General features: G+C 40.3%; 1 protein-coding gene across 1 annotated transcript; it reads right to left on the minus strand.

Annotated features, from left to right (window-relative positions):
* Nucleotides 1-5110: 5110 nt before the first annotated feature.
* Nucleotides 5111-11316, minus strand: LOC149239017 (uncharacterized). Its single transcript, XM_089369727.1, has 2 exons — nt 9253-11316; nt 5111-9139 (listed from the first exon to the last, which is right to left on the minus strand). Exons 1-2 carry the CDS (start codon nt 11314-11316, stop codon nt 5111-5113), a joined length of 6093 nt encoding a protein of 2030 aa, XP_089225853.1.
* Between the last annotated feature and the right edge of the window lie 2906 nt (nt 11317-14222).

The following is a 14222-nucleotide window of genomic DNA, read 5'->3' on the forward strand; positions in this document are numbered from 1 at the left end:
GACAAAGAGCCGTGGCCTTACCTTCTCAATACCGGAGGAACCCTTGGAGTGGACTCACCATGTAGGGCCCCAAAACACTATTTTTCGGGCTATTGATGTGATGATTAATTAAATAAACTTTATCAACTACATTCAATGGTTCTGTGCTTAAACCCCATGATGGGATAATAATAGTGTTCAAAGCTGATGAGTGAAGCCCAATGAATTCCATATGGCCAGAGCTAGATCCTTCGAAGGAGAGTCTCAAAACAGGCCCTATCTTTATGACTCATCATTCTCACTCATGGTTGAGATTGCATCCACACTTATTTTGACCAGGCTATTGAAAAGGATCTATTAGCTTTTCCACAACATCAAACAAAGAAAGAATGTTGAAACGTAGTAGCAGATTAGGGAAGTGGGATAGAGAAAGCGTTAAAGAGTTGTTGCATGTAACATCCCTCACTAGGGATTCCTCGAAAAACCTCAGGAACACTAGAGATTTTCTTTTTTAATAACATCTTTAGAGTGCACTCAAAGAACACTACCTCTAGACAACAAATAACATCAAACATATATATAAGTAATTACAAAAATCAAAATCTTTCAACAGAGCAACAAACTCATTAAGAGTATTAATTCATTATAGTTCATAGTCTTTCTTTAGAGTTTGGACTTTAATTTGTGAGACATGAAGATGGGAGTATTTTTCTATAGTAATCGATCGTATTAGTTATCATTAGTACTTATGCATATTAATCCAAAGTTTTTATGAACTTTACCATGTTCATAAAATGATCGTTGTTCTCAACCTATCAATTTATCAATTTAACTTTGAGGACCAATAAGATAATTTACGGTCTTATTTGGTCTCTTCCCAAGGTAGAAAAACCATATCATTGATATTATTCATACAATATATTTTTTCCATCCATTTATTTGATTCTTATTTCCAAGATTTGAAACTAATGCTAGCATTAGTTTATAAACATTAAATGCTACCTATAACCATGGAAACACTGAACAGGGTCAGATGGTTGTGTGCATGTTGGTGTGGTGTATAAGGAACAAGACAGTTGTTAGTATTCTATTATTCTCTTGAGAAAAATCAACGACTACCTTCAAATTTAGTTGCAACTTCAGACTTCTTCACACAATGTACAACTTCTCCTCTGCTTTAGCTTGACAACCCAACTTCAACCGAATATGCTAAGAAAATTTTCATATTTTTATTCTTGTAACACTTATCCATTAAGTAGAGCACTTACTCGAACAAAATACCATTATAGGGATATTCCATTCTATTTCAACAAGTTATATGATGTGGAACTGTCCAACTAGAGTGAACAACACCTTTTTCACACTTATTAACTCTCTCGTTTTATTAACCCTTCAAGCTTTTCTTCATGCAATCAAACTGTAAAAAAAATGTAAACATAATCCACTTGCATAAGGCATCATATCCTATATGAAAATCTCTAAACCCACCCCATTGGAGGTGTCAATCCTGATTTCGTGCATCTATTGGACTCAAGATTAGCTCGCATATTGATTAGTCCACTGATATATAGAACTTATCCTCATGCAAGCAAATTGGAATAGATTGGAGATCATGTAAATGTTGAAATGGAGGAGTCTGGGATGGTGGATTCCATGCACCAATTCTATCTCATGTTGTTGTTTTTGGTACTTGCAGTATTATTTTAATGAAATGAAAGATTAGCCTTCAAATAATCAAAATAACCATTTGTGATGTCAACCTTGTCAATGTTATAACTTCATTTGTACTCTTATCACATGCTTATGTATTTTATTCATTGTTGTAATGCAATCAATTTAGTGTTTAGATACAAGTCATCACCATAACAAAAACAATAGTAACTTTTAACCCTTAAGCCTAACTATTTCCCACAATAGGATAATGTTGTAATCTGCTCTAATATCATCTATAACAAACCCAACACCTTGAGTGTTATCCAAGCGATAGGTTCAACTTCTCTAGAAACACACAATGAGAGAGACAGATATTATCACTTTTAAAGTTTACTTCCTCACGATAATGCCTATGGGTATTAGTTGAGATGAACCCAACACCTTGAGTGTTAATCAAGCAATAGGATCAACTTATCTTGAAACACACACACAGAGAGAGAGAGAGAGAGAGAGAGAGAGAGAGAGAGAGAGAGAGAGAGAGAGAGAGATTATCAATTTAAAAGTTAACCTCCCTGCAATAATGGCTACAGGTATCACTTGAAGTGTCATTTATGCAGTGATGTAGGGTATAGTGTCACATAAACCATGTGATGTAGGGTAGGGTTGAAAGGCTAGGTTAACTCAAGGGTTGGGTGCCGAGAGTGGTGGATTGGCTCTTGGGGGTCCTGTAGCACCTGAGTGAGGTCTATGAAGTGTTGGTTAGTTAGTTCAACTTCCTTAACTACACTTAGGGAGCTTAGTCATATCAAGTAACTTTTCATCACATGTTTACCCTAGTGGACTGATTATCACGGGTAAATGTGGGAGGATGGCATTACATAATATAAATTCTTTATTCAAGAAGAAGCTTGTGTATTTATTTGTCTTGTGCTTACATTCTTATATTAGCCTCTAACTAACAAGAACTTATCTCCACTTTGTCATGTAAGAAAATTGTGTCCCAACTTGTGCAATGACCCACCCAATAATGTTAGACATTGGGTCATGACTTGTCTTATGGATTCTTGTTTACAAAAGGAGAACCCTCTCGAATCCTTTAGTGCAATTTTTACTCACAAGTCTGCAAAATATATTGGATCAATATATGGATGATTATCAAATTATTGCAATAGATTAGTTTGATTGTGTGGATATTTGTCTTCCACACTATGTTATTTATCTTTACTAGACATATTATTTATATGCAGCATGGATCTTTTATTTCCCCATGGTATGTTGGTTTCTCTTGGATGTACTTTCAATGGTAGTTTTGGTGCCATTGACAAAAAGTGTGGTCCTTGGTGCTCCTCCAATTGACCAATGTACTTCACTAGTTCCTTCTTTTAGACTTCAGCCAAAAGACCCAATTACCAGGTTGTGGAATGGCGTTGGTATTGGTACTATATTGTTCGCTAAAATAACGTTTATTGGTATTATATCGCTGCAATTTTTTTACTCTTGGATAATTCAATTTATTTATTTCCTTTTGCCCCAATTTATATACATATGTGTCAAGTTTTCTTGTGGGATTTCAATTATGAGATGCAGTAATAAACATACATATTTGTGAACACTAGGCAATCTACTGCATTTTGAAACTTTATAGGTTGCAATTGTGATCGAACAATGTTGTGTCACAACTTTATTTAATTTTCCCAAGATATCATATGCATGATTTAAAAGTAAAAACATATAGAGAAACTAGGTATGGTATTCTAATATACTGTTAAATTTTCTGTGATGGTTTGTCTCCATGGGTGGTGAATAGTTTGAATGTTAAACATGCAACTTCAGTATTGGTTGAGCTACTTTTATAGTCTTTTTCACTTGAATTTAATTGGTGGCGAGCATGGACATGGATTGCAAAGGCTTCATCTTGAATGTGTGATCTGGATTTAATTGGATGTGGTCCAATGGCTAGGTATTTGTTTTTTGTTGATCCATGTGCTTTGATCCATTTTAATGGGAAATAGAATGGGTTGGGTGTCATTTATTAAAGTTATTGAGTTGGGTGTCATTTATTGAACACTATGGGTTTGAATGTTATTGGGTTGGGTGTCATTTATTGAACAAAATGAGTTTAAATGTTGGACAACACAACAATTATGGTTGACATAAATTCACTTTTACTATGTGCAGGTATATATATTTATTTGGGATATATAGCTTCAGTTTTGATCAGTGGGGATTGAAGTCACTGCTACTTTGTACTTGTAGAATAGACCATTTTGGAATGATTTATGGTTTTATCTATTTTCTAGTTGGGTCAATATGATTTGTACTCTTAAGTATTAAGATACTATTTATGGATAGTTGTGGGCCGAGTCAATGTTTTGGGAAATTTTGGGTATAAATTAAAACATATTTTCACTTAATGTTATTTACTTTTGTTTAAATATTGGTTGCACAAGTCTCAACTTCTGGTGGTTTGGTGGGACCAGTACTATATCAATTACTAGTCCCTGCACAACATTAGACATCTCTCCCCTAGATGTGGGATACAACATGGTTTTTCGTGTGAAAAGAAAAAAATTGTGATAGCCTACCAAATACCCGTGTTCATGTGAAAAGAAGAACACTATGCCAGTGTACCAGATACCCATGTTGACGTGTCATGTTGTTGATCATGTGGACGTATGGGAAATGAGTTGTTTCATTGTTGAAGATGCAAAGGGTGCATATTTTCCACACTATATGTAAATGTATAAAAAATTTATTTAAATTTGTTATATTCAAATGCTGAATTTTGGCATATTAGAGTCTATCTATCGTTTTAATAATGTTTTCCCATTACAATTTGGAAAATTCTATTTATACATTTTTTTTAAAAGTACAAACTCCTAGTGCCATTGTGAAGTAACTAATACCAAACATGTTTCTAAATTTACAATATATTTTTATGTGCTTCATTTGGTGATGCATTCGGTACCCGTGATGAGAGACCTAAAATTTTTTATCCAAATCCCTAGCCATCATGCCCCTTTTTCAATTGATATATAATTATTCCATTTTTCTCTGACTTAGGACTAATTTTTTTTTCCGAAGAAAAAGAGAACTTTTTATTAAGAAAATAAAAAGTTACATTGCATATGTTGAGCATTTCCAATACTGTTGATTGATTGACCATGCAATCAATCAAAATCCTCCTTACTGTCATTTTGTTCCACTGTTTTCAGAGCAAAATTCTGCTGTAAGTAGAAGATCCCTCAGCTGAGTTTTGACTTACAGCCATGATCAAAAGATGTCCTCCCCAAGAGAGGCAATTTAAAACAAAATACATCATATCATTTGGGTCTCCTCAACAGAGAGGAAAACAACCCATATAAAAGTAAAAAAACCATAAAGTCCAGTTGCATATACAAAAAAAGATTTAGAAGTCTGTGGTATATGCCTGTGCATGAAAAAAAGAAAAAAGATATGTAAAAACAGCAGCTGTAGATTATGCATATGGCGGCACTCCTGATGTTAGAACCTGTCCTTGGCAGTCTTCCACTATTTTCCAACCTCCCAAAGTTTGCTGCAAACCTTCCTTAGAAAGCTTGTCCGCGGATTCGTTGTTGTCCCTGTAGATATGGCATAGAGAGAAGTTGTTAAAAGATGTTTTTAATACCAGCAGTTCTTCCAGCATGGGTTTCAAAAATTGGTTTTTGCAAGTGCTTTTTCCGTTGACCCAATTTATAACATTGAGAGAGTCTCCAAAGATCTGAATAGTGAAGGTGTTTCTTTGAATTAGCCAACATAGGAGGAGTCTCAGAGCTGACAGTTCGGCAAAATTGTTTGATCCTGACCCCAATCCAACTGAGGCTTTGAGGGAGTGGTTTGCATTTAGATGGATGATAATGCCTGCTCCTGCTTGGTTGTTTTGTGAGGCTCCGTCAAAGAAAGCCCAGGGAATGCCTTCTTTGATTTGCACTGTCTTATTTACATTTTGGGATTTTTTCTCCTCTGGTTCTGGGATAGAAGTGTAGATGGAAACCGCTTGAATGGCAGTGACATTTGGCGGAGTTCCCTTATCTTGAAAAATACTTCTGTTTCTAGCAAGCCAGACGCCCCAGCAGATGATGGGCGGAAGATTTCTCATGTTCCCTTCCGGATATTGATGCCACCATTTAGACCATGCCTCATCCAGGTTCCCATTGCCCCAATGAAACTTTTTATTCATCAATTTCTCTACCTCCCCCCAGATTTTCTTTGTTTCAATGCAATTTAGAAAAAGATGGTTGATTGATTCCACTTCATCTTTGCAAAGAGTGCACCTCCCAGGACCATGCATGTATCTAGACTGAAGAATGTCCCAGGTTGGGATTTTCCTTCTTAGAAGGCACCAGAAAAAGAGTCTGGCCTTTGCTGGACATTTTAGCTTCCAAATATGTTTCGACCACCACTCTGGTTCTCCCCATCCTTTCCTGGATAGAATGAACTTGTATCCGTCTTTTGGAGAATAATCTCCGGTTTCTCCGTGGGCCCAAATCAGACTGTCCGGACTGTCTTTAATCCTTACATTGGAGCGAAGAAGTTCTTGAGTAAAAGAATGCCATTCATTCCACCACCTCTGATCCAGCTCAAGGTCCCCTCCATCTTTCCATGCCTGACTCCACATGCTTGATTGACCTGCCTTTTCCACCTGGTCTAGGGTAAAAATGTTTTTTCCTTCTAAATGCCTGATTAATCCAGGTGATAAGGCATAGTTTTCATTGCATCCTATCCAAGGATCTTTCCCAATCTTCAGATTCCTACCATTCCCGATCTTCCATGCCAATCCTTGTTCAATTACCTTGAATGATTCCACCGTTGCCTTCCATATCACTGAGACATTCTGCTTGTTCTTGACCGGGTTTCTTATCCAATCTTCCAATGGGACAGGGTCTATATATTTTCTTTTTACCACTCTGGTCCATAGGTTTTCCATCTTTATAAGTCTCCATCCCGATTTTTCTGCCAGAGAGAGACTAAAGTCGGGAAGACTTTTAATCCCCCAGCCTCCCCATTCCTTAGACCTTGCCACTTTATCCCAAGCCACCCATGGTAGCACCGAGTTTTCCTTTGAGCCATCCCATAAGAATCTGCTACATAGTCTTCTGATCTTTTCCATGATGCCCTTGGGAACCCAAGTTAGTGCTGCCCAGTATACTGGAATGGCCAAAAGCACTGATTTTATAAGGGTCAATCTCCCCGCTCTAGAGAGCCATTTGAAACTCCAATGGGAAATTCTGGATTCTATCTTTGCGATCAGCCAGTTCCAATCCTCCTTCTTGTAAGCATTTGGTTTTAGCCAGAAACCTAAGTACTTGAAAGGAAGATCCAAAGTACTAGGCTGGAAAGGGAAGAAAGATTGAAGCCTTGCCCTCTCCTGAGCTGCTATACCTGTCATTATCAGCTGGGATTTCCTGGAGTTTATCTGCATGCCTGTTGCTTTCAGAAACAGCTCTAAAATGATTTTTAATTCCTTTATTTCAATTTGCTCAGTATTTGTGAAGATCAAGATATCATCAACAAAAAGGAGATGTGAGATAAATAAATTAGTAGCTACTTCAATACCTTTTACCTTCCCCTCCCTTCTGGCCTTGTGGATCAGCTGGCTGAGGCCCTCTGCAACTAACAGGAAAAGGAGAGGGGACAAGGGGCATCCCTGCCTCAGGCCCCTTTGACCTTTGAAGAAAGAAGAAGCTGCTCCATTGATGAGAATTGCATAACTAACGTTCGAGATACAGCCCATGATCCAGCTGATGAAATCAGTTTTAAAACCAAGATGAGTTAGAAGCAGCCTGATATATAACCAGTTTATTCTGTCATATGCTTTGGATAAATCAATTTTAATGACAACACCCTTCTTATTCTTCTGTCTGACACTATGCATGACCTCCTGAGCAACTCCTATGGCTTCATGAATTTGTCTTCCCGATAAGAAGCCAAATTGCTCCATTGAAATGTGCCGCGACAAAATTGGTTTGATTCTGTTCGCTATCACCTTTGCTATGATTTTATAGATACTGTTACATAGCGAAATTGGCCTGAAATCCTCAAAACATTCAGGAACTTCCTTCTTTGGAATGAGAGCTATAAAAGTAGCATTAAAAGGGCTATAGACCTCACCTTTTTTCCTGGATTCCTCCACCACTTCTGTGATTTCAGCTCCTATTAGGTCAAAGAAGTGGAGGAACAGTTCGATGGACCATCCATCTGGCCCAGGACTTTTCTCTTTTGCCATGGATTTTATTGTTGATTCTACTTCCTCCTTTGTTACCTGGAAATATAGGTCCTCCGCTTCATCCTCCTCTAGGAATCTTGAAAAGCATTGAGCAGTCTTTATTACCTCAGCAATTGTGGTCTCTCCTGGATCTGCAAATAGCTTTTGGAAGTGTCTTTGTCCTAACTCAGACAGGGATTTGAAAGTCTGCACCTCCCTTCCTTCTTCGTTTTTTAGGGCCCAGATAGTATTTGCCGACTTCCTCCCTTTAGCATAGTTGTGGAAAAAACTGGTGTTTTCATCTCCAGCTTTTAGCCATATTGCTCTACTCTTTAGTCTCCATTCCTCTTCTTTAGCCAGAAGAATTTGGATCTTGAGTTTCTCAAGGTGAAGAATTTTATCCTTTGAAGCCTGAGACACATATCCGTCCTCCTCTATGCTTTCCAGCTTTTTAAGCTCCTCACATATCTTATTAAAGTCCTCATTCTGGGCTTCCTTCCTAGCCTTTGCCCAGCTTATGGTAGCTTTCTTCAGTCTTTTGAGATTTTCCATAAACAAGAAGCCTTTGTCCTCTTGGACGTTGGCTTCAGGGTGCTTCCATGTTTGCTTGAATAGATTGATAAAAGAATCATCTTGTAACCAGGAAGAATTAAATTTAAAAGGTGCAGGAGGCTTTGGAGGAGGAATGGAGAATTCTAAGAAAACTGGGAAGTGATCTGAGAGCCCTCCTTCTTCAATCCATTGTCGAAACATGGGAATCCTGGCCGCTAACTCATCATTTATGAGAAAACGATCCAGCCTTTTTGCCACTCTAGCATCCCCTGTTCTCCTGTTCCTCCAAGTCGGCTTTAATTTGAGCAAATTTATATCGATTAGATTGTTGACAGTGAACATATTTAAGAAAAATTCTGACAGGGGGTCTTCCCTGGCCGAAGGACCCCATGCCTCCGCTCTACCTATAGAGAAGTTTAAATCCCCTCCCAGCACCAAGTTTTTATCCTTCAAGAAAGATTTTGACATCAGATCATTCCAGAAAGACACCCTATCCTGGCAGGGGCCATATACATTGCAGATGGTTAGGGGGAAGGCAAAATCCGTGGACTGAACTTCCATTCCCATCGCCTGTTTCGTCCCCCACTGATTCCAAACCTTAATTCTTCCTTCCCTATAGCCTATTGCCAATCCTCCAGAGTGACCTTCGGAATCAATTGCTGAGAATCTCCAGCCAGGCAACAGAGCATTTAACGCTGTCTCCACTTCAACTCCATTTCCAAGGGTCTCCTGTAGAAAAAGGATGTCTGTTTTTGAATTTAGAAACATCTCCCGTATGGCCAGTTTTTTGGGTTTACTGGCTAAACCCCTACAGTTCCAAGAGGTCAAGATCATTTTATAACCTCTTCCGGGGCCTGCACTGCTCTAAGAGCCCCAGTGATAGACTGTTGTTTTCCATCAGCTACATCAAACTTAGCTTTTATCTGAGCCATGGAAAGGTTGGATTTTCGACCTCTTTTTTTCCTTTTTTGGCTTTGGAAGGGAAGCGGACCAATACCTCCTACAGAATCGGAAGTAACAGGCTTATTGTCGAGGGATCTGAGGTTGTAGGGGCATGATGGGAGAATGGCCGAGGGGCCAGGTTCAAGAGAAACACCTTCACTGTTCAGGTCTAGGGAGGGCAAAGCAGCCGAGAGGTCTTCAATTCCGGATCCATCAATGATTTCATCATGTTTTATTATTCTATCATTATTATTAGAAAAGACATGCGTACATGGAGGAGATTGGCCCAAACAAACATCCATAGATTCAGAAATTTGAAGAGGAGGAGTGGTTGATTCAAAGCACATACCCATTGCTCCATCGGTAGGCAGTGTCGTCCCCTCATGAAGCTCCGCTTTTGCTGGGGCAGTCTCCAGTTCCAACTCTTTATCCGCAATAGTGGGCAGGGGAGCCTGTTGAGCTGTTTCCGGCAGCTGCACTTCCATGTGGGCCGCGGTCTCCATATCTACATTTATCTGTTCTGCTGGGAGCTCCTGTCCCTGAGAATGATGGATTGGACTGTAAGCAGTCTCCCACTGAGCTGTTGCCCTTTGGAATCGCCGCCTTCGCCTTCCTAGGGGGCATTCCTTGGCCAGATGCCCATATTCGTGGCATCTGTGGCACCTGAAAGGCAGGTATTCATAATCCAAGATCTGTTCGAACACCAGTTCCTTATATTGCAGATTAATCTTCTTTGCAAGTCCTTTGCCAGGGTTCAAACTGACTAAAATCCGTGCCATGGCTTTATTCCGGGTTTTCAGAAAGGACATGTCAGCTCCCAGATAATTACCCAATCTGTCCCCTATGGCTTTGAAAATAGATTCGGTCCATAAGAACGATGGCAAACCCGGAGCCCTGACCCAGACCGGGAAGACATCCGTTTTTTCGCGGCCGGCATCGAACAGAGGTGTCCATTTTTTCATGAGAACAGGGATATTCCCAATAACCCAGTTCCTTGCAATCACCCAGTCAGCCGCCTCTTTGTTCTCAAACCGAAGCATAAACCATCCTTTCGCTAAGGTTGAGGCTTCGAATGCCCTTTCTTGACCTGACAGCCAATTCTTTTCTCCCCATTCTTGGATGAAGCTAGAGGAAAATTTCTTCCCTCTCGCCCTACCCACCACAGTGCAGTCTGCCACCTCCAAAGCTTCCTCAATGCTCACTTCCATACCCAAAACCAGGTTCCCTTCCAATTCCTGATCGCAAATAGGTCTTTGTTTTTTCCGCTTCTCCCCTTTTTTCTTTCCGCCGGAGTCTTCCTCCCTTGCCTCCCTGTTTAAATCGGACCCTTCCAAACTAGGGTTTGTTTGTGTGTGCCCAGACTCGGGCCTATCTGATATTGGAATATCCAAAGCCTCCCGAAAGAAATTGGCAGGAGATAGATGAGTTACCTGAAGACCCGGGTCTTCTGCATGTGTTGCCTTTTGTAGATCTGAAGAAAACTCAGTCGCATCTTCCGGCCGACCTCCATTTCCCTTTGAAGCGCCCTGTTCTTTCCCAATGGAAACCCTTGTTAACGCTGAAACTCTTCCTGCCTTCTTTTCACCCGACTGCTCGGAGCTAGTAATGAAATTAACTATATCCTCTAAACCCCCAGATAGCACTGGCTCCACAGCGAGCGATTTCCCTTTATTTCCTTGGCTCGGGTGGCGAAAAACTGCATGCAATGAATCCTCACCTGGTTTGGCCGGCTGCTGAAAAACATGGAGATCTTGATGAAGCAGAGCGTTCTCATCATAACCCTGAGTCAATTGATGGAAGGATTGGTTGATCCTGAGCGTTTCCGGCGAAAGGGTTCCGGATCTGAAATTCCCTGCATCTCCAAAATACCGTTCAATATTCTTTGCTGTCGGGTCTTTACCCCATACCGACAGGATATCCTCCATAACCGGGTCCAGATCCACAAGCTCATTGGAGTTTACCATGGTTACTGTGCAATTCTCAGGGTTGTTCGCGGAAACGGTTTTTTCTGCCAGCACAGGAGTCAAAAGTATTTTTTACCCTTTGTTCCCAGCTGTCCACCCTGTGCAGTAAAAAACCTCCAGCTGCCCATTCTCCTTTCGTTGTCTTCTGAAACCCTGCGCGTCGTACATTCGCCCTCCGGTCGACGCTCCCAAGGTAAACCCTAACCCTTGTTTAGTCAGGACCTGGTTCCGACCAGAACCTCCGCGATCGAACCCTCCTCATCTTTTTCAAGAGTGGTTTCCCATTCCCCGTTCCTCTTTGCCCAATTTCGACTTAGGACTAATTATACTAGCATAGATCCATCTTAACCACAGATCTAACTTGAGCAAAGAAGGATCAAATTTCATAATGTGTAAACATATTTGAGAGTGCAAAAAACAACCTAATTCGTATTTTTTTATTGATATATTTTTAAATATATGTCAATATTAATTCATATTCAAATATTTTATTCGTAACCCACATTAGATATTTCTTTCTTTTTTTGCTGAAGCAAGAGTCGAACCTTCTATTTCATTAATCAGTAAATAGAATACATAAAGTACAACATTCCATGAAGAGCTGTGGACCAAGGAAAAAACCAATCTCAATTTGTTAATGGGCCAAAGGCAAAAGCCCCGACCCCTACAAACCAAACCTCAAAACTCTCAAAAGAAAAACAATGTTGATGTCGGCTAACGAGAATAAAGAATCGGACCTGAAGAGGAACAAATGTATCGATATATAAGGATTTCATGCCCGAATAACTTAGAAACCCGTGAACCTGTAGAACGTACAAAGAACAACGATTCCTGCCAAGAACATTTTGCATCCCACCAAGAATAAAATGCATTAACCCCTCTCGCCGTCTTCCTAACATGTATATTTAATATCAACCGTTGAACCTCCTCACGCGATCTAATGGTCGTGGCCGATTTCACAGTACTTAGAAGCATGAAGCTTTCCCACATGGACCCACCAACATGCTCGATCGATCCCAATCGTAGATCTGCCTTGCTTAATCCGACGGCTGAGGATCATATCACACAGGTCTACATCACCGAACAATAGCATGCGATGAGGGCGGTATTCTATTCGACCCCAATGCCACGTGTATCTCACTAAATGGAATCGCTCCCATTTCGGAAAAACCACTTCCCGCTTGCAAGGCCTGTGATCACTAAAAAACTTCCCCAGATGCAGTATTGCGATCAAAGAAGGAAAACCCAAGGTTTTGAGGCCGCCAAGAGTTCTTGGATTCCGGCCTCTCGCTGTATCTACTCTACCTGAACCCATGAAATATGTAACTCCCACAATCCTGCTGAGCATCCAAAAACCAGAGTCTCCCGAACTGCTACCAGTTGGAGTCTCTATGCATGTACTTACCCGGGTTGTGAAGGCCGACAATGGCTTGCCACCCACTAAAGACGCGACTGTGAAAAAACCATCAATGGTAAAGCAACTGCATCATCTGGACCCCGTCTCCATGGATCTGTTCCAAAACACCATCCTATCTTCATCTGCCTGGTCGTAACAATTCGCCTTTAATCTGTTCTGAGGCAACTATTGCCAACTCATCGCAACCCTATTTTCTGTGCAGATCACTCCTTGATTTGCTAGAAGATCTGCCAATTTATTGGTCGTTCTTCACACATGTTTAAAACTTACTATTTGAAGGTACTGGAGGTGACTTTTAATTCATTGAAAGACCTAGATTAGCCTCCAGTTTCTTGAGGCTTTTTCTAGCTTTGTACCCCAGCTGATTCTCTTGACTGTGTTAATGATTAACCCTAAACAACTTCAACAATTACATTTTGGCGATTATCTTGTTCCAGGAAATCTAAACATTGCTCCATAGCCATTAATTTCCCCATATTGTTGGTGGCTCTTCCTAAATGGCAATAGAAGATGAAAATAATACTTTCGTTCTCATCCCTTAACACCCCTCCATAACCAACAGTGCTCGAGTTGCCTTTTGAAGCCCCATCAATGTTGTATTTCAAAAAACCCTTAGGGGGAGGATGCCAGAAATCTTGCTCAGATTCCATTGTTATTACCTTCCTATCCAGGCCCTAAGGAATAAGTCCCTACAAACCCAGCTTACTGAGAATCCTCAATTCTGCTGCTGAAGGTGGGTTCTTAGGGAGATTTCGCACTATAGTTCCAACCGTCTCCTTGAGTTGTTTTAAGATCTGCTCATAAAGGCGTTGGGATGGCTTCTTTTCATTCTTGAAGATTCTATTGTTCCTTTCTTTCTAGACATTCCATATAATAAAGCTTAGCGTAAGTGCCCATGCTGAGCCCAGAACTTCATAATTTGAAAAGTTTCTTCTCCAATTATTTAGGGTGTTGATAATACTCACTTTGTCCCTATCAGTCTATTGGAAAATCGTGGCAAAATAATCCCACAACCTGGAGGTAAAAATGCAATTGTTGAGAAGGTGCTCCATTGTTTCCTCTTGGGCTTCATAGAGTTGGCATCTGGAAGGCCCCAGCACACCCCTCTTCTGAATGTTATCCCAGGTCAAAATTTTCCTATGTTGAACGAGCCACATGAAGAGTTTAATTTTCATCTAGCCTTGATGCCTCCATAGGTCTTGCCAAATCCTATTCGGAACATGGGAATCTAGATCAAGGAGTATGAGTTTTTCCTCCTTCAGATTAAAGGTACCCTCATTATTGTTGCCCCATCTTAGTTGGTCATGCTCCCCTGATATTAAAATCTTCCTCTCTTCCAACATTTTCTTTAGTGTCTCTGCTTTAGCTTTCAGGGGGCTATCATCCCTAAAATCAAAGTTCCTCCAGGTTCTCCATTTTCCTATACTGTTGTTTTGATCCCAAAAATCTTTTACCTTAGATAACCCTTTAGTATATGTCTCTTCCTTGA

This window comes from Pinus tabuliformis, chromosome 8 (assembly GCF_031772625.1).
Source record: "Pinus tabuliformis cultivar Carrire ecotype Pingquan chromosome 8, CPIR1, whole genome shotgun sequence".
Classification (NCBI taxonomy): domain Eukaryota; kingdom Viridiplantae; phylum Streptophyta; class Pinopsida; order Pinales; family Pinaceae; genus Pinus; species Pinus tabuliformis.

Excerpts from the sequence above, each read along its gene's own strand:
- LOC149239017 (XM_089369727.1), bottom strand. The coding sequence starts at position 11,316 with ATGGTAAACTCCAATGAGCTTGTGGATCTGGACCCGGTTATGGAGGAT. Across the intron at positions 9,140-9,252 it reads CAGTGCAGGCCCCGGAAGAG|GAGACCCTTGGAAATGGAGT; the intron begins GTTATAAAATGA and ends CTTTTTCTACAG.